The sequence below is a fragment of the Mixophyes fleayi genome, chromosome 1 (assembly GCF_038048845.1).
Source record: "Mixophyes fleayi isolate aMixFle1 chromosome 1, aMixFle1.hap1, whole genome shotgun sequence".
Lineage (NCBI taxonomy): Eukaryota > Metazoa > Chordata > Amphibia > Anura > Limnodynastidae > Mixophyes > Mixophyes fleayi.
The window spans coordinates 368,311,286-368,332,736 of NC_134402.1; the positions used below are offsets into that span (position 1 = coordinate 368,311,286).

Sequence of the window (21,451 nt, forward strand, 5' to 3'; positions counted from 1 at the left end):
TACAATTTTCTACCTTGTGCACAGCAAAATAACTCACTACTCTTCCTGTATCTCTTACACAGGCCCAGGTCTATGTAAGGGCCACATAAATTCTGGTCTAGGGTGTCAGTTGCAGAGGCAATATGCTGCTCACTTAGCATGTCATGTTATATTGGTAGGGGTTTTTGTCATTTTGTGTGTAAATAACTTAACTAATAGTTACATTTTATGAACTTTGAATGACCTTTAATTATGGGCTTAATTGATACTGTACAGGTGGAATACAGTTTGGGGTAGAATCCTGGACAGTTACTGGGGAGCAGTACAGTAAAGTGGACAAGAACAAAAGAGGTTTACTCTAACCCTGATCCACAGTCATCTAGCATATGGTACTGTCCTTATATTATAGTAACCTCTATTTATATTATAGAGTCCTCTATTTATAAAGCACCTACAGCATAGCAGTGATGTAGACCTCGTATAGAAGAATGTTTGAAGCCTGGTAAATCATAACATTTGAAATTTATACTGTACATGCGTTTCACATTGTTAATGATTCCCTTCATGTTTAAGACATTCAAAAGTTTATTACAATTATATTTCTTAAAATAAGTTACAAATAACAGTAAGTGACAGAAAATGAAGACTTTTCTTACTTGACAATGTAATTTCAGCATTAGAAAATGTGAATTAATTTATTGGAAGTATATTGAAATGTGCAAGGGCACTTAGAATGGGCACTGGTTAAACAATTGATATAATATGATCAACATAAGTTACAAGTGGAAAACAATGATTTAATTATGACTTAACAATGACGTAGCCTCATGGGAGTGAACAGTTGACATTTTGGCTTCAAGCATGGTATTCCACATAATGTACAATGCACCCACCACCAGGCAATCCTGACACTTTATTTTATTTTGTTATAAAAACAGTACCTGGAGTATGTTAAATACATTACGTTATACAGATTCATAAAAGTATGTTAAAATATCAATAAAAGTGTGACTTTTAACTATACAAAACTGTAACTGTTACTATGGCAATAATAATGCAAACTATGAGTGCCACAAATGTAAATAATTTACAGAATTTGGTATTCTTCTGTTCCTTCTCTTTCTTCTTCAGTAGAGAGTCATACCCAGGTGTATAAATATCTTCAAGCCAGTACTGTAAGTCATTTGGATTCTCCTGTAAAAGTTAAAAAAAAATCACTCAATGAAGCTTATATAAGTTAAATAAACACATACTTACAGTACCAGGATGGTTCTAAATCTCACTACATTGTAAGGTACTGAGTCCAATTTGAGGAAATAATCAAATAGGTTAGAAAATATAAGCAAATGCTATTAGGGATCAATTACTGGCTAGTTATAGTCCGGAAAACAGATTGTTTTAGGACGCTACACATTACTGGTAAATGATTACTATTATTTTTATTATTTATACACTACCATCATATTATGCAGTGTTAAACACTTGTGTCATTGTGGTACAAACAAATGGCATGTAATTACAATAATCCAGAAGGTAAAGGTGGCCATGTCAAATGAACTTACAATTAGAAGATCTGGGAATCTTGGTTGAAAAATAATGCATGGCTCTCAGACTATATATAATGTACTTAACTCAATACTGTAACCTTAATCAATCTGCCAGAGGTTCATTGAACTTATGTTGTCCAATCCTGATGGACACACCTGCCAACATTTCTAATTTGGAAAACTAAGACAAACTATGCTCAAACCAAAAGACAAACTTTGTGAAAAATCCTACTTGTTTGTAGCTGAAATCTGTTCTAGAATATATTTGACTGTGGTCTGGCTATGCTCCTAGTTACTCTTCTGCTAATCTGATTGCTGTTAGCTATTGATCTGGCTTCACCCTCTGACTTGTTTACTCATGACTTAGACTCTCACTTGTTTATCAAAATATCATGATCTCTGACTTTAAGTTGACATCGATTGGATCCATTTTCCTCAACTTGGTCATTTACACCTGTAAAATACACTGGTGCTGGCAGGAGTGGTACCAAGTCTTACTGATGACAGGACTTTATTGTATTTTTAATTAGCTCTGCAGTACCTCTATTCGACCAGAGGTGCTGCTGTTGTGAACTTTGAACATTTGTACATTATTAGTAGGAGTAAATCTCCTTCCCTTGTTTTCCTGACCTTATATTTCCACCTTACACTCTGTACCCATATTAGATAGCACAGTACATGTATATGCAAGTGAGATAGATTATTTCTTTATTTATTTTAAGATATAATTCTAAAAAAAAATTGTAGACGTTCTGATGTTTTATTACACATATGCTTGTGCGCATACTGCAGCCTGTTCTGTCTACGTAAGTACCATTGACGGAAAGCATACTTACAGCCATATTCAAATTGAAACGAATCTTGAGCTCTGCTTGGATTTGAGAACAGTCGGAAATATGCTCATGTTCAGTGCTCTTTATTACAACACAAATTGTGTGACATATGACTATCATGAATAACCAATACTATACCTTCATATACAGAGACATCTTGGGGCTTGGTGACTGTTTGTCATAATCCTGAATAGTCCATGATGGCTGCTTTTTATTTGTTATAGTCTTTTCCTCCCTTGCTATATCCATATACAGAGGGTTAGTTTTAATTGTGGATTTCAGTATTTCTGGAGTAATGTGCTCGGAAAGGATTTTGTCAACTACCACTTGACTGTCCAACTTTGAAGACTTTGGATCATCAATAACATTGTTTCTGTCCCTCTGTTACGAAATAAAATAAAATAATTAGTGTGTTTACTGCTTTTGTCATACAAATACATCATTTAGAGGTGGATGTGATGATCTTTTTTTTGTGTAAGACACACTTCTGTATCGCATATGTGCACAAAAAATGCTCATATGTATACTGTATATGCATAAGTACATACATTTTTGCATATTGTTGACTCGCAAGCATAAGCCAAGTACAGTAAGGGCGTCTTCATGTATTTGCCATACAATTAGCCATGGATGCATACATTTTAGTAGGTGTACCTCTGATAGGTGCTGGAGGACTGAACATGATTAGGGCAGCACGGTGGCTAAGTGGTTAGCACTTCTGCTTCACAGCACTGGGGTTATGAGTTCACTTCCCGACCATGGCCTTATCTGTGAGGAGTTTGTATGTTCCCCCCGTGTTTTCGTGGGTTGACCCTAGTTTGTGTGTGTGTGTGTGTTAGGGAATTTAGACTATAAGTCCCAATGGGACAGGGACTGATGTGAATGAGTTCTCTGTACAGCGCTGCAGAATTAGTGGCGCTATAAAAATAAATGGTGATGATTATTACTGTCAGCAGCACTATCAAGACACTTCTGATCCCAGATTGTGTCTCGTGTACTTTAATCATTAGTGTCCTGGCTCTCTTATATCAAGTTGTGGCCCTGTGTTTTAGTTACTTACTTGACGTTGTGTTCTGGACTATTACAGGATTTTTAAAGGGGAACACAACAGATGTTAATAATATTTAATATAATTTGCATTAGTATTTTTAGTTGTGTTTGTATTTAATTCCATTTTATTTTGAAAATGTGAATTTCACATTTATTAAAAACTGTGTCCAGACAATATTCTTTTGTGTGTATATAACAAAATTATTATATTGTGAACAAATAGGATAATGCGACATTTGTATAGCTGACATATGTCTGATACAAATGCTACTGTTTTAGAGCTGGACTCACCATGTGATGTATCCAGCTAAACATATGCATGTAAATATCTCTTTATGTGCCTGCATCTTTTCCTATATACGTTTAAAATCATTCAACTATAAACATGTCCAGATATGTAAATGTGATACATTCAGCTATAGTATGTGTTTTTCTGTGCAACCAAATTTACGTGTTACATTATATATTTATTTGGATTATCCTATAAAAATGAATGCATTATGTGAAATGAAAAGAGGAATCTGATCAGGCAACTGAACTATACATATCATGTGGTACATCAGCACAGTGTTATACTCATCTATTACCAAATATTCCATATTATCATTTTTTTTATCTATAACACAACAATATATTATGCTGTTATAAATATTATAGGGGAATTGTGACACAATCAAATAACTATCATTGAAATGATTCAGAAGGTAAAATTGGACCTGCCCAAATGAGCTTACAATCTAAGAGGGGAACACTTGATACATAAAAATTGAAGCTGCTGGTGTTGAAAGTGCATGTGGCTATTGTAAGGGAGCAGCAGAGGCGGAACTAGTGAGCTGTGGGTCCCGGTGCAGAGAGGAGGGAACTGGGGCTCCCGACCCTCTGCATCTGCCAGGCCCCATTATCTTCAAAGGCCACGGTGCAAGGCACCTGCCACACCAATGGTAGTTCCACCTCTGGGGAACAGCATTTTCAGCTGCCATTTCTCTGCAGCAGCTGGTAGTGTAGTATGGCTGGAACAAGGATAACTACCAGAAAATGGAGACACAAAACATGAATCAGTCACAGTTGAAATCTTAAAACAGTCATCTGCTGTCAGCCGTAACTGTGCATCATTATTTAAATTAAGTTCCAGAGAAGTCACCTGCTCTTGTGCTGCACAACAGTCCCATAGTCTTCCACCAGCCTGGAGTAGCTGTGTGCTGGGTGTTTTTCTTTAGCATTATGCTCATATTTGCCTACTCTCCCGGAATTTCTGGGAGGCTCCTGATTTTCAGGTGTTCTCCTGGACTACCAGAAGAGCAGGCAACCTCCTGGACACTTGTGGAGGTGGGGCTTATTGACACAATCGCGCCATTAAACCCTGCCCCCGCTATTCAATGCTGTGAACCACGCCCCCTTACACTTGTCACGTGACCTGTCCTCCGGGATCTCCCGGAGGACGGGTTTTAAAAGTTGGCAAGTATGATCATGCTCACTGCTGTAAATAGAGCCAGGACATTTTTTCTCTATGTTTGGTAGCAGTGGAAATCTCCAAAGATGGATCAGAGGTGGCAACAGCAATGACGGTTGTATTCCTGAATCCAGCAACTGGACTGAAATGGTATTCACTAAATTTTGAAAATAACGTAGCCCTAGGTGTGATGCAGGGCCGGACTGGCCATCTGGCACTTCTGGCAAATGCTAGTAAAATACACCGGTAAGCTAGCCTCTGCCATATATATATATTGAGATCCCCATTAAGATTTACAACTCAGCCTAACATTCTCTCTCTTTTGAGACAATATTTAGAGAATATATTCTTGTCTTCTAGATTATATACAAGTTTAGTAGCTATGCATCCAGTGTTTTAATACACTTTATTTCACTTTACTCACCAAATAGAATATTTTGCTAATTTTAACTATATTTTAATATTACCAATAAAAGTTATAGTTTAACTTATCTTGATGTTCTATTAGTTATCTATATTATATTCAGGAAATTAGTGCACCATATGAAAGAACTTCTAGGGCTAGATTTACTAAGCTGCAGGTTTGAAAAAGTGGGGATGTTGCCTATAGCAACCAATCAGATTCTAGCTTTCATTCATTTAGTACTTTCTACAAAAGGACAGCTAGAATCTGATCGGTTGCTATAGGCAACATCCCCACTTTTTCAAACCCGCAGCTTAGTAAATCTAGCCCCTAGTCTTTCTTTTCCACTTCTGGCAAATGCCAGAAGGGCCGATGGCTTGATGGGCCGGTCCGCATGCCCGCCAAGCTGCACGCTGCTCAGCAGATGGAGAGTCAATGACGTGCCGCCTATGCAAGTAATCACCTGGGAAGGCACCATGTGACAGGTGGCGTCCCATGTGATTACTTGCATAGGCGGCACGTCACTGACTCTCCGCTCACTGATCAGCATGCAGGAAGGAGGTGCTGCTGCTCAGGATCGGATGTAACAAGGTAAGTGTCTGTGTGGCTATAGTGTGGCTGTGTGGCTATAGTGTGCATGTGTGGCTGTAGTGTGCGTGTGTGGCACCATGTTGCTATAGTGTGCATGTGTGGCCCCATGTTGCTATAGTGTGGGTGTGTGGCCCCATGTTGCTCTAGTGTGCGTGTGTGGCCCTATGTTGCTATAGTGTGCGTGAGTGGCCCCATGTTGCTATAGTGTGCGTGTGTGGCCCATGTTCATATAGTGTGCGTGTGTGTGTTTGGCCATGTTCATATAGTGTGCGTATGTGTGCGCACGCGTGCGTAGTATTTTAATATAATATGTGAGGGAAGGGAGGATCTTAATTTAGTGTGGGAGGTAGTCTATTTAATGGCGGAGTGTAGGTGGGGGCTAATTATTTGAGGTGAGGTGAAGGAACCTTTAATTTAATGCTGGGGTGGTTTAGGGCTATCAATTGAATATGGGGCTGATTTTGGGGAGGATGGCTATTTATTAAATGTGAATATGAAATATTTATTGCCGGGGATGGTTGTGGAAAATGGCTATATTTATTACATTTTAATGCTATTTAATTTATTGCAGGGACTGTTTGGAGAAAGGGTAATATGTTTTGAGTAAATGGGTATACTGTTAATTTAATGTTGGGGCTGGTTGGAGGGAAATATATCTACTTATTAAATGTGAATATTATTATTGTGGGGACTAGAGGGAGGCCTATTTATAAAATGTGAGTGCTATTGTTTTAACATCGGGGCTGGTTGGAGTTTTCTAAATCTCATGTACCCATTTTATTTTCAAAATAGGGCATCCAATATTCCAGGATCAAAACAAGAATGAACTGAGCTAAACAAACCAGCTGCTACAAGTGGTGAAAGTGACCAAGACAGGTAGGAGAGAGCAGGACAGTCTGCCAACTGTCCTGAATCTGGTGGGGCAGTCCTGAATTTGGGTGCCTGTTTCACTTAGTCAGGATTTGGTCAGACTGCAAGGACAGTTGGGAAGTATGTCCTGCTTCACAACGTACTGCTTGTGAAGGCAGAGCTGTGTGCTTATAACAGTAGTGCCTGTGTATTTGTCTAAAATGATAACCATGTTACATAATAGGGGCCCTGCTGTCTTAAATACCATGGGCCCCCTGACCCTTAATCCACCTCTGGTTAGGGGAAGGGAACTAATAGCTGCTCCCAGTTCTCGGATAGGACACAGACTGCAGAGCAAGCCGAGGAGCTCTAAGTATCACAAGATTTGGTAATCTTGTGAGACAAAGAGCTTCCCTGCTCACTCTAAAAGAAGTTCCCACCCTTATGAATGTCAACAACCCCGGAAGCATAGATAAGTACAGTGGGCTGGAGGTGTCATAATGTGCCTGGGGGGATGGCGTGATGTGGCTGGGAGTTTTATTACATACATTATAATAATGTTTTATTATAATGTATGTATGAATGCCCCATGTTGGCCACACCCACAACACAATGTGGTCACGCCCTTTTCAGCACCACCGCTGCGCGGCAGCACATAGTTTCTTTCCTGCTGGAACTGAGGTGGGCCTGTGTACTTTAAATGACAGGGCTGATTTTAATTCCAAGTCCGGCCCTGGTGTGATGACACTCTTCGGCACTGCATGATTTCCCACTGCCTTCACAAATGTAGCTTTTATATTTGTTAGAAGATGATTATGTGGGAGCTAGAGCACAAAGCTGATGAAAGTATAGCCATCACTAACTGCCGCCATAGTTACTCACAGTAAGGGAAATTATACTACAAACTAAATGTATGGTTTATGGCCTTGAGAGATTACAATCTACACACAGCAAATAGGAGAGATTCAGTGATAACAGCTTAAAGAATATTGTGGAATATGTGCACTATTTTAAAGTTAAGTGGAGGTAGACATTAGTAATGTCTTCTAAGAAATGTATTTAAATCATGTATCCAACTGTCATCTTTTGTATTATGTGCATGAGCTCAAAAGTAACTGGATCAAAAGCTGCTGTCCCTAATATATCCTAATATATAGTGGTCAGTGTGTTTATTCAGAAATATATACACCCCAACTGGCATTGAGAATAAAGCTTCACTTATCACTGCTAAAAGAAATTACCAGCCTTCGATTACAATATTGAACATCAAGCCACATATGTTGAAAGAATGGAACTTTATTGTGATGCAAATAAAGAAAAGAAAGTGTCAGCCCTACTACTAAAGGTAAAGGGAGTTAAGAAGTTTGTTGCACAAACACCAGTAAGATCCACAAGCAAAAAATTTCTGGAAATTGTGAAAGTTGTAATGAACCACTAGTACAATATACTAGTGGTTCACGGAGAGATATAGTTTTCATACAATATGTCTATTTAAAGGTGAAAGTAGTTCTGCATATGTAGCAGAGTTGAGACGGTTATCTGTGAAGGCATTCTAAAAAGATTATTATTTGACCCAGAGTTAACATTAGATTGTGCAGTGTCTTTTGCAATGTCAATGGAGACAGCAGCAAAGGATGCTTCAGATTTACAGCAAACGGGGCTTGAATATATGACACACAAATTGTCTTTCACACAGAGAATGTCTTGTTTTTGATGTAGGCAGACCTCACATGATGCCAAATACTGTTGGTGTAGCTAAAGAATGCTGGAAATGTCATTAAAAAAGACGTATGAAAAGAGTATGCAGGTCAGGAAGAATATACAGTAAGGTAACAGCAAATCCGTAAAGAAAATAAACCTTCACAGGTACACAATGTGGCAGGAAGATAAAACAAACAGAAGATATCTATATGTATTACAAAATGCCAGACCAGCATTGTTTATTGTGAATGGAAAAATTTCAAGTTGACTTGCAGTCTATTAATACATTGAATGTGTCAACGTCTAAAGTAGCAAATAGCGATGATACTATTAAGGGATTAATCAATTGTTAACTGATGCAGGACCCCCTTTTTGAAAAAGGGATAGGAACACTGAAAGAAATGAAAGTCAGCATTACATTAGATAAAAAAAGCTACTGTGAAATTTTACAATGCTCAACCTGTACCATATGCTATTGGACCAAGGGTTAGGAGAACTCAATAATGTTATTACCCATGCCCATAATTCCAGAATTGAAAAAAGGTAAAGCAGGAATCATTTGCATATGTGGAGACTGTAAAACAAAGATTAATCGAGAGCTACACATAGTACAATATTCAATGCCAAAGACTGAGGACATTTTTGCAGTTCTGTTGGTAGGAAACCATTTTACAGAAATAAATTTGACACAATCTTATCTATAAATGGAAAATTGACAATCAACACACACAAAGGTTTATTTCAATACAACTGTCTTGTCTTTGGAAAAGCTTCAGCTCTAGCAATTTGACAAAAAGCCATGGATCAAGCAATACAAGGTATACCTGGTACTCAATGCTACCTTAATGATATTATCATTACAGGAAAAGATGATGGCGATCATTTAACAATCTTAAGAGTATACTCAAAAGGCTACATGAATATGGGCTGAGATCCAATCAAGATAAATGTGAATTCTATAAGGAAGACATTTCTTTCGGTGAACATGCTTTAAATTGTCTGCACAAGTACGAAGACAAGATTGAAGCAATGCTGCAAGCACCAGCACCAGAATCGATGGTCAGATCAAATCAGTTCTTAAAGAAAACTCCATTACACCCTTGGGAATGGTCTAATGGCAAGAGTTCATATTGCTTTTGTAGATCCATTCATTGATCATGTTTCTAATTGCACTGGATGCACCTCCTAAGTAGCCTGAAGTACACAAGATGATGTAAGTATATGTCACCTGACAAAAATATTGCTGTTTTGAGATCTATATTCTCTAGAAATGGGTTACCCAAACTAATATGTAGTTAAATCCAGAGATTTCTGAAAAGTAACCGCATAAATCACTTCACTTCAGCATCATACCGCCCAGACACAAATGGATTAGCTGAAAGATTTTTTCAAACATTCAAGAAAGCTATCAAAGTCATGAGCCACAAGCAATTTACTCTACAACACATGCTGGACAAGCTACTACAGTGGTCACCAGCAATGATGTCAGTAGGAACCTAAGATCTCATTGGGACTTATTGAAAAATGATGTACATAAACAAGTCCAGAGCAATTGATTCAAAAGTATATATCGAAAACCGACTAGAAACTTTGATGTTGGTCAAGAAGGGTTAGTACAAGACTATCAATAGGCAAATTGCAACCAGGGAAAATCATTTCAAAGTCTAGACCCTTACATGTAGATCAAATCCTTAAGGCACAATGGAGAGGGGTTCCAAGCTCAAAAGCTGAATCATTTATAACGAACTAAAAATTTTTGTATCAATACAAGAGCTAAATGTAAAGATGGTTGAACAACCTCAAGTTGTTTCCACAGAAATGTCTATTCAGCAAAACGTAATTGTAGAGACTTTAGTAGCAAGACCAACTACCCACCAAGAACGTGGCTCTTCAACTATACTTGAATCTACGAAGGAAATACAAATGGTAGAGTCCTGTGCCCCACGGTTTCACAACCATTATCCTAAAAGACAACAGAGACCTCCTCAAAGAATAATATAAAAGTGTTATAATATTAAAGTATTCATATAGTGAAGAAATTTGTTTGTAATCATTTAATTGCCTGTTCATCATATTGTAATTCTTGTCTAAGAAGTCGTTTAGTATATATGCACTACATTATAGTTGATGTTACTAGTGTGCTCTAAGAAACTTATTTATATCTTGTGCCTAAATGTCATCATTTGAAAGAGCTCAGTAAATGGTTAAGCAGCTGCTGTTCCTAATATATCCAAGTGTTTGTTCAAAACTAAGTACATCACAACAATATTTTAAAAACTTTGTTGAGCAGCAAAGAATGTACCACAAAGAGAAGATTACGGAATGTTTTCATTAACAGGACAACTAAGACATAGGATAATTTAGGGTTGGGCGTATGTCCCTTATTTTGCATAAGACACTCATTTCTGTATTGCTCATGCACACAGAAAATGTGTAAACATACGTGCATATGTAGACTTTTCTATTTCGCTAATTTGCTTCTCATTATGCTTGGAAAGGCAGCATTGGGGCAGGCAAGTGTAGGTACAATAATGGCTTGCTCATGTAAGTGCAATGCAATTAGACGTGGACACATTTGCAGGTACGCCTTTTAGGAGGTGCATCTCTAGCGGGTGCTGGAGGGCAGCTACAACAATATACACTGAAGATAACTATCTGCAGCGTTATCTAGCCACTTTTAATTGGCTGATTGTGTCTTGACCCCTTGTATGACTTGTCCGTTTCCACCAGCTAGCCAGGGCAAAAAGACCACATGCAATTGCTGCATAGGCCATCAAGGACATCCTTCACAGTATGGAGAGATCAAAAGCCTCTATAGCATGATCAGATTAGTGGAAAGTGGCATTTTTGGATTGAGTTGGAACATTTAGAGGCATCTTGTCTAGTTTTGCAATTTGAAAAACTGTTTTTCAATTTAAGACCAAGTATTTCACTGGACAATTCTTTTTGGGATTGTACTGCATTTCATTGCCAAAAACACAATGTACTATGTTAATTTTTTTATGTCAGTTTATATTCTCCAATAAAAGCACTAAATAGCTGTATTCATTGGACACCACCCCCCCCCCCCCCAATAGAAAATCCTCATTACCTTAGTACTGCCATTTTATTGATTCATGCATCTGCAAGATGTTTACCGTCAACTATCTATAAATTGCTACTATCTTATAGTTTAAACCCAAAGAGCCCCATGAGACCAAATTGGAGAAGGAAATGGGGTAGACCCTGCCCTGGATCCTGAAGAGTGGTCATCTATTATAGCAAATGTAGCAACAAACTATATATGTGCACAGAAGGATGATGATGCATGGTCCTAGCAAAATTGTATACGATATTCTCAAATGCTTCTATTCTTTGCTGGACGCAGTGTGGAGATCTTCTGATTTTTTTTTTTAAGTCACACAATTCACATCCTTCAATTGTTACATTCCCTCTGATGTACCCAAGCATACGCAATAGCAATTTTGTCCTATCTTAGATCAGTGATGGCAACCTGACACCCCAAACTTAAAAAGGGTCCCAAATTGCCCTTTATTTCAAGAATGAAAAACAGTTCGGAAACTACCTCAGCACACCCAAATCATTCATCCTAAAATACCCCCATATGCCCCTCTTTTGCTCCAGAATTCCACCACTTGTCACAAACACAGAGACCCCACAATTCCTCAGATCTCCATTGTTACTCAGTCCTCCACACATGCTCTCAACAAGCCTCTCAGACCTCTTCACATGCTCCCCACACCTCTTCACATATGCGTCTGACCTTTTCACATGCCCATCAGATCTTCCACATGTCCCTCACATGCCCATCAGACCTCCCCACATGCCCATCAGACCTCCCCACATGCCCATCAGACCTCCCCACATGCACCTCACACTTACCCACATGCCCATCAGACTTCCCCACATGCCCATCAGACTTACCCACATGCTTTTTCACACCTCTCTCACTTTACAGCTAGAGTCTGCAGAGGAAAAAAGGAGAGAACACAGCACATGGCGGCTCCAGTTAATTGTTATATTCTTTATAACAAAGCAGAAAATAGCTGGCTGCGGGCTGCAGATGAAGGTTTGCTGGGCCGCCACTGTCTAAAAAGCTACAAAATTCCAGATAGCTCTAAACAGAAATACAAACATTATCTGCACTCTCAGGCCATAATCAAGATTGTCTTGTTTGTATACAAAATGGAACATATTACACTTATTATTACCAACTCTGCCACTAAATTATTGGCAGTTTAGCCTCTCTGGCTCAAATTTCATAGGGTCCCTCTCTCACTCTGTTTTGGTCTATTGTCTGCCACAGCACTGCAATTCTGTCCCTTTTCGCACCAATCTAGTATCTGCTCCTACTCTCTTGTTAACAGTGTGGATATATTGTGTGTTACATATCACATATTTGCTCTCTTTCTGTCTTAAAGTTTCAATTTGTCTAGAGCAGATGTGCTCGAACTCTGTCCTCAAGAGCTACCAATAGTTCATGATTTTGTGATACTTGGAAACTGCTGGGTACTAGGACTCTGTGGAACAGGACGGTGTCACAGTGTGAAACAGGAGATACACTGGGATCCAGGGAATACCCAGGCTGTGAGGCTGCTGGAAAGTTCCTGTTTTTTTTTGAGACAGAAACTGTTGAGAGGAGGAACCTCAGAGATTGAGTGAGTGCTAAAGAGACATTATGAAAAGACACACCTTTTTACTGGATGTTGTTGTGAGGAAAAGAGAAGCCAGTGTTGCAGCTGAGAGTTAGACTACTACAGAGAGCTGAGGTGTGTTGCCTGCCAGAACGCTGTAGGTGCAAATGACTTCATTAGACTGCTACAGAGAGGCTGTTAGTGAAGACAAGAGCTGACACTGGTGAGTCAGATTGGAGCTGAATACTATCTACACAACAGGAAACAGGTCTGTGTAAACAAACTGATTCTCACTCACTTCACAGTATATCCTACATTCAAGGAGCTGTGAGTTAGATTTACAGAGATATTTTCTTAACAAGGGAAAAGCATTAACCAACCTCCTACTACTACTACTACATGCAGCATTACCCCCAGGTATACATGAATTACAGATTTAATCACCAGTGCCAACTCTGATAGTAACCTGGTATCTGAAGCATCCTGCAACTTATCATAACCTGAATATACTAGTCAAAGAACAGCGTCACAGCTGACTTTTTCCTGCAAGAACATATGAAAGCACAGTGTTAACTGCCCTGGCAATAACCTGCATTGTGTTATACCTGAGACAGTAAACAACTGTTTTTTATAATTGTGCCGAAGTTACAAGACTGCCATTAATATAGTTCACAGGAGCACTCAACCTAAACTAAGCCTCATTATTTCAAGGGTCTCCTGTCTCTCCTGTTTTAATGTGTACACTTACATAAAGACTGGCCAGTGAAGGCATTTATGTTAATTAGCTTTGCTGTGGATGGACTTTGCTAAAAGGTAATTATTGACTATGATATAATTTGCTTATAGAGTATTGTTTGAAATTAATCTTCTTTATGATATTTTGGTTATAAATGTATTTCTGTATTCTTAGACAGTTTATGTGACCTCACATATTCCAGGGCTGGAGTATTATGGCCACAGCAAAGAACACTGTTTAGTCTCTGGCCATGTGACGGTTATCAGAAAATTCTAAGAGTATTGTGAAACTGTTTACATTATAGAAGTATTGACATACCAGAATTAAGGCCCAATAGTGTTGACCATAGCAATGACCAAGTTAAATGCATTATAAAGTACAGTAAGTGACACTTCTATTTGCTCAGATCTGTGAACACTGTATTCAGACTGCACTTGCTGTTAATATTTCTGTGTCCAGACAGATTCTTACTGACATATTGTTCCTGCATAATAAATCTGATGTCACTTCATTCATTTGGTGTCCTAACTTGTATTGGGACTTGGGGGTCCTCTGTCCCACTGCAGTGCTGTGACTGAAGGAAGAGCATCAAGGGACGAGGTACCATCCTCTCAACACCTCTGGGAGTTTCACATTTTCAGGATTTCTTTACTCATGCACAGATGAGTTCATCTATTTTTCTGGGTCGGTAATTATCCCATCCGTTTCCATCTGTACAGACAGAAATCCTGAAAACATGAATTGTTGGTAGCTCCTGAGCACTGGATTGAGCACCTCCGCTTTTATCGCTCTGGGATGCACAATGAATTACACTTTCAGTACTGTTTTGCTGCACTTATATTTTTCTGTATGTTTTTGCATTTAGCTTATGTATGCTGTTACCACTTATGTATGTTGCCTCTCGCTTCTTTCTGATTCTCTTTCTGTACCCTTCCCTCCACCCATACTTTTTCTTTTACAAAAAGTTGTTTAAAAAAACCAAAAACAGACATCACCAAACCATTAATATCACCTAGTTTTCATAGGCAAGCATATTAATTTAGTAAATTGCTGTGGAAACCACCACAAATGTTTTCACCGGTTCAGGCACTCAAAGTCATTTAAAAATGAATGAGATTACTGAAATGAAGAAGCAACATTCATGTATGTACAAGCTTTGAAATTAATGGGTTGGTGCTAGTTGTTCCATAGCGACTTGAGATCCAAATGTTTCCTGTTTCTGCTATAGAGCAGTACATGAGTGCAATCACATGCTGATTAAGGTGCTCTTTAAAGAAATGTTAGATAGAATTGAGAGGACTCTTTGTTACCTAACCTCAGAACAACCTAAATAATTAATTAAGTGTTCCCAGAAAGTATGGATTTCTTTGAGGTGAAAGAAGAGATTAAGCAATAGAGTGAGAGGTAGTTATCCATATTCGTATCTCTTGAGGTCTGGAAAGTCTGTTTCATGGACAAACACATTGTCTGCTGCTGGAGATTCTGGTTGTGAAGAGGTTGTATGCCTGTCTCATCCAGTCATTGTTTAAAATGCCTAATTCCTTTTGATTCACTTTGCATTTTAGTGGGTGTTACATAGCTGCAGTATTAACCACATTAAAATTAATGGGCGACAATACTCACTAAACATCACTGCTTCTTAGATTAGCGAGTGAAGGGGAGATCAAGTTTTCTTGTTTCTAGTAATTTTGATTAATTTAAAAAGTTTTTTAAAAAGCGATATGTACTATTTATCCCTTTACCCAACCTGCCCTGAGAATAAATCTATAACACCTACATTTAAAAAACAAACCTCCTTCCCAAGTAGACCTAACATTAAGTTAAAATCATTTATATTGAATAGATAGGACTGCTTCCCCCAAACAGACCTATCAAATAATTATTAGCCCCAACGTTTAATACAGCCCCCCACATTGCATTATCTGCCTTTACAACATATTAATAACCTCCAACAACTTAACATTACATTAATAGTCCCCACATTTCATAAATATAGCACTATTTTATATATACCCCACCAGCCACTACATTACATGAATAGCTTCTACATTACATTAATATGCCCACTATATTATATTAACGTCCCACCAACAACACACTTACTTTAAATGCAGAACTTGTATGCCATGGGCTCCCACCACCCATGCCAGCCAACAAAAAAATTAAAACAGTGGATATCAACTATAACAATTTTTACAAAAGATCAAAGAAAATGTGGGTTATCCTACTAATTTGGACTGTGGGTGGCCACCCTATCTGCCCTTTTTATAATCGCCACCTCTTATGACAACATTTCACACTACTAACACTTATTCTATCTGTAGCAGAAAATCAAGGAGTGAATTTCTGCCACAAGTAAAGCAAATGCCACATGAGTAAATTCTGTGCAGAATATATTGTAAATTGGTTAATCTTCCTTCGTCTCACCACTGCTCTAAACTTGATCCAAACTTGCCTCCACATTGCTTGAGCAAGCTAATAGTAAACACGCCAAAATAAAATTGCTAAACCCAGCTTAGATCGTAAGCTCTTGCTGACATTGTCCTATTATTTCATTTTGAGTTGTATTTTATCGGATTTGTTATTGTCATAATATCCATTAGAGATCAAAGAAAACGCTTATATACAGATTCTATAAATAAGCCCTTTTTGGACTGAGATAAAAGTGCCAGATAGCATCACATTGGCTTAAAGTAGGTTGCACAGCTTGCAGTGTGACAAGGGTTTGCAATGTCTGTAAAATAGCCTTGCTTCTCCTGTATACTTTGCTTTCCAGAAGGAGTCCAGTGCTACTCAGCATTAAGCCGATCATCTTTAGGTGAGGGGGCCCATTCATTTGTTCAGGTCCCTCCTAGAGGAGAGGGGCTGATGCTGAGTAGCAGAGGGACCTTGCACAATGAAAGGGTTAAAACTGGATGTTTTTCATCCAGTTTTAAAATGGGATTTGGCCTAAATTGCATGCAGTTTGGCCTGAAGCACATGCGGTTTGCAATTCACCACATATCACATGCAGTTTTAGTTTTCAGCCTCCAAAACACAGGATAGTAAATCTTATTTTCAAACCGCATATGAAACCATCCCTTAGTCATTTTGCCATGTGTGCTATTTGGGCAGTGTGACGTTTGAGCTTAGTATTTTTAACATGCCCAGGAGTTGCTGCATTTGCAAATATGTGTAACTGAGAATTCTGCATTTTTATGTACAAGTAGAATGGCAGCTCTTTTACTGGCTCACATCAGTGTTGCTGGGGGATTTTTCTCTGTCTCTTCTCCTTTCAGGATAACCCCAACCTCTCTAGTACCTACTGTGAACCTATAAATTGATTGAGCAACTTTCATTTTTGTATTTTTGTTTGTGAGACATGTCTGGTATCACTAGCTGATGGGGAGTGCTGGTCCTCTATTGCCATTTGGAATCTTGTGGAGTAACTCTTGGTAAAAGTTAGCTAACAAGTATGTTGCTGGGGGTGGGAGAGTTAGTGGCACAAGAGAGGAACTGGATGTTGTTTTTTACGTTTTGTTTATGTGGAATAGCACTTTCCCCCTTTCTCTCACTTTTTGCCACTTATTGAGCCTAATACAATATAGTATTTGCCACAAGCTATCAGTGGACAATGCTAGTCCAAATATACATTGTCTTAGACCTCTGAGCATTATAGGCAAGAGAACATACATGTCCAACTCTTTGGGCAAAATTGTGTGAAAATGATGAACATTCTTTTTTTCTAGCAGATTCACTTATTACACAGGCTTGTATTAATATTAATGTCTTAATCTCTAATGCTCAACATTAGCAAGCAGATTCATACAGGTTTGCTAAAAGTGTGTATTTACTAAACAATTGGTGTACATTGAGGAATTATTTTATGACATGTTAGATTTGTGTGCTTACATGTGTTTGTGCATGGATACTCAGTGGCCATTTGTTTAAGTACACCTGTATACCTGCTGCTTAATAAAAATATATAATTATTCAATCATGGCTGAGGCAGTATCTCAATGCATAAAAGCATGCTAATATGGATAAGAGGTTCAGTTGTTATTCAGAACGAACAGAAAATCGGAAGGAAATGTGATCTAAGTGACTCACCATGGAATGCTTGTTGGTTTGAGTATCTCAGAAACAAAAAACATCCAGTGAGCATCAGCTGTGTGGGCAAAAATGCCTTGTTAATGATAGAGGCCAGAGGAGGATGGCCAGACTGGTTCAAGCTGATAGGAAGGTGTCTAACTCAAATAACCATGCCCTACCATAGTGGTATGCTGAAGGGCATCTATGAATGAACAGTATTTTGAACCTTGAAGTGGATGGGCTACAACAGCATAAAACCATACTTGGTTCCACTTCTATCAGTTAAGAACATGAAACTGAGAAGACAGCAGGCATAGGCTCACTAAAACTGTACAGTTGAAGATTGGAAAAATGTTGCCTAGTCTGACAAATATTTCTGTGGCTCGCAGCTCAGGGAGCTGAAATCCGGCTTAGTATTACCGTAATTATGGTAATACTTTTAACGCAGCGGAACAATCAAACAATGGAATATGCCCCTTAGAGTGTGTGGATTTAGGTGATGGGAGTGGTACAGGAGGCGGGGAGAGGCCAAAGTTAAGAAGTTTGTGGTTGGTGAACAGGGATATGAGTTGGAAAAATTAGAGATGTCACAGGTGAGAGAAAATCAAGATTAAGAGAGTGACATTACAGTGGTGGGAACAGAAGTTCACAGAAAGAGACAAATGGAAGAAAAAAGGCAGAGAAAATTCTAGGCAGCCGTGACTGTGGGTTTATCAATAGGGATATTAAGATCACCCTAGATGAAAGAGGGAAGATCAGAGGATAAGAAGTTGGGGAGTTACGTAGCAAAGTTATCAAGGGGTATTAAACTGTAGATAACCACACAGCACTATACAAGGGGTACAGCAACACAAAGATGGACTGAATTTGCAAAGAAGAATGGGGTAGACCTCAAAGAGGAGAAGAAAGAGAGGGCTCAGGGGGAGTAGGTGAAGAGGGACAAGAGTAGGATGTCCATGTAGCCATCTTCTTGGCCTTCAGGGCTGGGGGTGAAGGGATGTTTCTTGCCGACCCGCACTTTTCTGTCATAGACTTAAAATCCAGGCTAATCATACCATGCCTTTACTCATGTGGAATGGGAAATGCAACTAGAGTTATGTGTAAGGGGAAAAATATGTGCAAAACATCTACTGCTGAACCACTTTATACCAGTTTCTAAATAATCACATTGTAGTTGTATGACATCACTGGATTGATTATTTACAATAACATCATTAGCTTCAATCTACCTAGACTCAAACCAAGGAAATCAGAGTCTGTAATATATTGAAAATATATTGAAAATATGTATCAGAGAAACCTTTTAGCTAATTGAAACAGCTGTTTTAGCTTTGACTTTGGAATGGTTAGATTATGACCTTGTAGTCAACCCATAATTTTACATGTTTCCGTTTCCAATAGTCTGAAATATAAAAATAATTCTATAGGAAACCCACAACTTTATTTCCTTTAATAATCAGTAAACTAATTAATCAATTAATCACTTATGATGTTAGCTCTTACAGGTATCAGTATATCTTAGAGCTGGAAGCTGTGCTTCAGTGTGCAGTAAAATCTACTAATCAAAACTTGTACTTGGCAAGGAATGCCGTAATCCTCCCAACCCCCTCTATCCAATAGTGCAAAAGCCACTATCTCTGCCTACAAAGCCACATGCCTACATATAAAGACATATGCATTTGCACAAAACAGCATTTGCATTGCACTCTTACTCTTTCGAAAATGTACCTTTGTGTGCCGGTGCATCTGAAGGCTTTGCCTTGTCACTCTATGCTTCTGGGCTTTCTGTGCATGAGGCTTGCATCTAGCTGAGGTAGAGACCAAGAGGCAGTTCTTCCTCTGCATAATGCATATGTCAAACAGCAGAAAATAAAACTAAACTAAGAGTATGGGTAATAATAAACTTGGATACTTACTTGAGGAGGGGATACACTGTGTAGTAGCACTATACTGCAATGGGACCAGTGCTCCTACAGAATGTTCTGTGCAATGGTTGTGGCTAGTATTTGGGGAGGGATATAGGGTCAATTTGCTAATTTATCAACACAAATGTGCAAAATATCTATAACAGTATTAGGCATTTATTTTGGTATGTATAATTGATATCACAAATTAAAAACGATTATTAAAAACGATTATCTAATAACAAACAATTTTGCAGCCTATTTGTATTTGATTTAAAATTATATATACAGCCCATGCAATACAAATGGATATCACTACATGTAACTGCCTGACTTCAAGACAGTAGTGGGTGTCTTGATCATGTGATGAAAATATAAATTTAATTAAACAGTAGCAAAGTAACATACGGGTTAGAAATAGCAGCATATAAGTGCTTATTTAGTGCAGTACTCACCTGTAGATACACCTTGTTGCGCCATTGTCTTGCTTGTAAAGCAGCAGAACTTACTAGTAAACTCTTTACATCTAAACAGAGAAATTTGTCTGGATGATTGTTATTTGGCAACACAGAAAGATCCATGGTTCCAGCTCATTACATGAGGAAGACTGTCAACCCTCCCCACAGCTGTTGCGGAATTAATACAGTCTGCATTATTGATGAGAGACATAATGATCTCACAGGTGAATGATACTGTACCTCGCCACTAGAATCTTAAGATGCCATTTCAGCTGCACAACACTTAAATGCATAGGCAGCAGAACATATGTCTGGTATTATTACAGTAATATTCTGCATCATTTTAAGATAAAAGAAATGTGAGCATTTAATGTCAGCATTTAATAAATGACCTTATTAGTGAAATTTGGATACAAGTTGATGCCAACTGTCTATATACTGTATATTTTATTCAACTTCTTTCTGTATGTAACTATAAGGTAGAACATTACTTATGATTGGGCAATATAAAGATACATTGAAATGGTGTTGAGGCATATGTTGAATGCACATTACTGTTCCCTTATAAATGACATGCTAGTGGGGCTTACGTAGACTGGTGGTAACATAAATGAATAGTTGGAGTTTGCGGTAAGGAGGATTTCTAAGACTTCCCTTTTCCTGTTTTTTTTCGTAACAATAATTTTCTGTACTGTTTAATGGTGCATGGCCCATGCAAAACTGACACGTGTCTCCTTTCTAATTAAAAGAAAACAATAATTAGGAGGGAATTCAATTCCTGAGAACATCGTGGCTGCGCAGTTTTACTGTTACTACAGTAAAAATATACGCTCTCTTCCTTGTACCTCTATGGGGCGAAGGAAAAATGAGCGTATATTTCTGGAAAAATGTAAGCCACAAAGTGTTTCCAGAATCCCTGCGAGACATTCGGCAATGTATGGAATTCCCCCCTTTGAGTAGTGGTTGTGTTTCAGCATTTAAGCATCACAGAAGCTTTAAATGACTTTACTTTATGACTGTACGGAATGAGAGACAATAAGGTTTATATACAGATATGCAAAAATGCACAGCTGCAGTGTATTTACCATTTTGTGATACCATGCACCTATTTATGTACAAATCCAACAATTTTTATTGGAAGCACATGGATCTGTGTATCAGGATGGAGGCATACTGTATGTAGGGAGTAAAACATTTGGGACATTCTGAATATAGGAGCAAAGCAGATGAGGGTGTTCCTAGCTA

At 38.3% G+C, this 21,451-nt stretch overlaps 1 protein-coding gene across 1 annotated transcript; it reads right to left on the reverse strand.

Annotated features, from left to right (window-relative positions):
* Positions 1 to 993: 993 nt before the first annotated feature.
* Positions 994 to 20,329, reverse strand: MINAR2 (membrane integral NOTCH2 associated receptor 2). Its single transcript, XM_075212004.1, has 4 exons — positions 20,204 to 20,329; positions 19,573 to 19,683; positions 2,498 to 2,740; positions 994 to 1,173 (listed from the first exon to the last, which is right to left on the reverse strand). Exons 1-4 carry the CDS (start codon positions 20,327 to 20,329, stop codon positions 994 to 996), a joined length of 660 nt encoding a protein of 219 aa, XP_075068105.1.
* Between the last annotated feature and the right edge of the window lie 1,122 nt (positions 20,330 to 21,451).

What these genes read in the sequence shown, in the direction of transcription:
- MINAR2 (XM_075212004.1), bottom strand. Translation starts at nt 20,329, where the DNA reads ATGGATCTTTCTGTGTTGCCAAATAACAATCATCCAGACAAATTTCTC. An exon ending in GCAACAAGGTGTATCTACAG is followed by an intron (nt 19,684 to 20,203) that starts GTGAGTACTGCA and finishes TGCATTATGCAG; the next exon opens with AGGAAGAACTGCCTCTTGGT. An exon ending in AGATGTCTCTGTATATGAAG is followed by an intron (nt 1,174 to 2,497) that starts GTATAGTATTGG and finishes TAACTTTTACAG; the next exon opens with GAGAATCCAAATGACTTACA.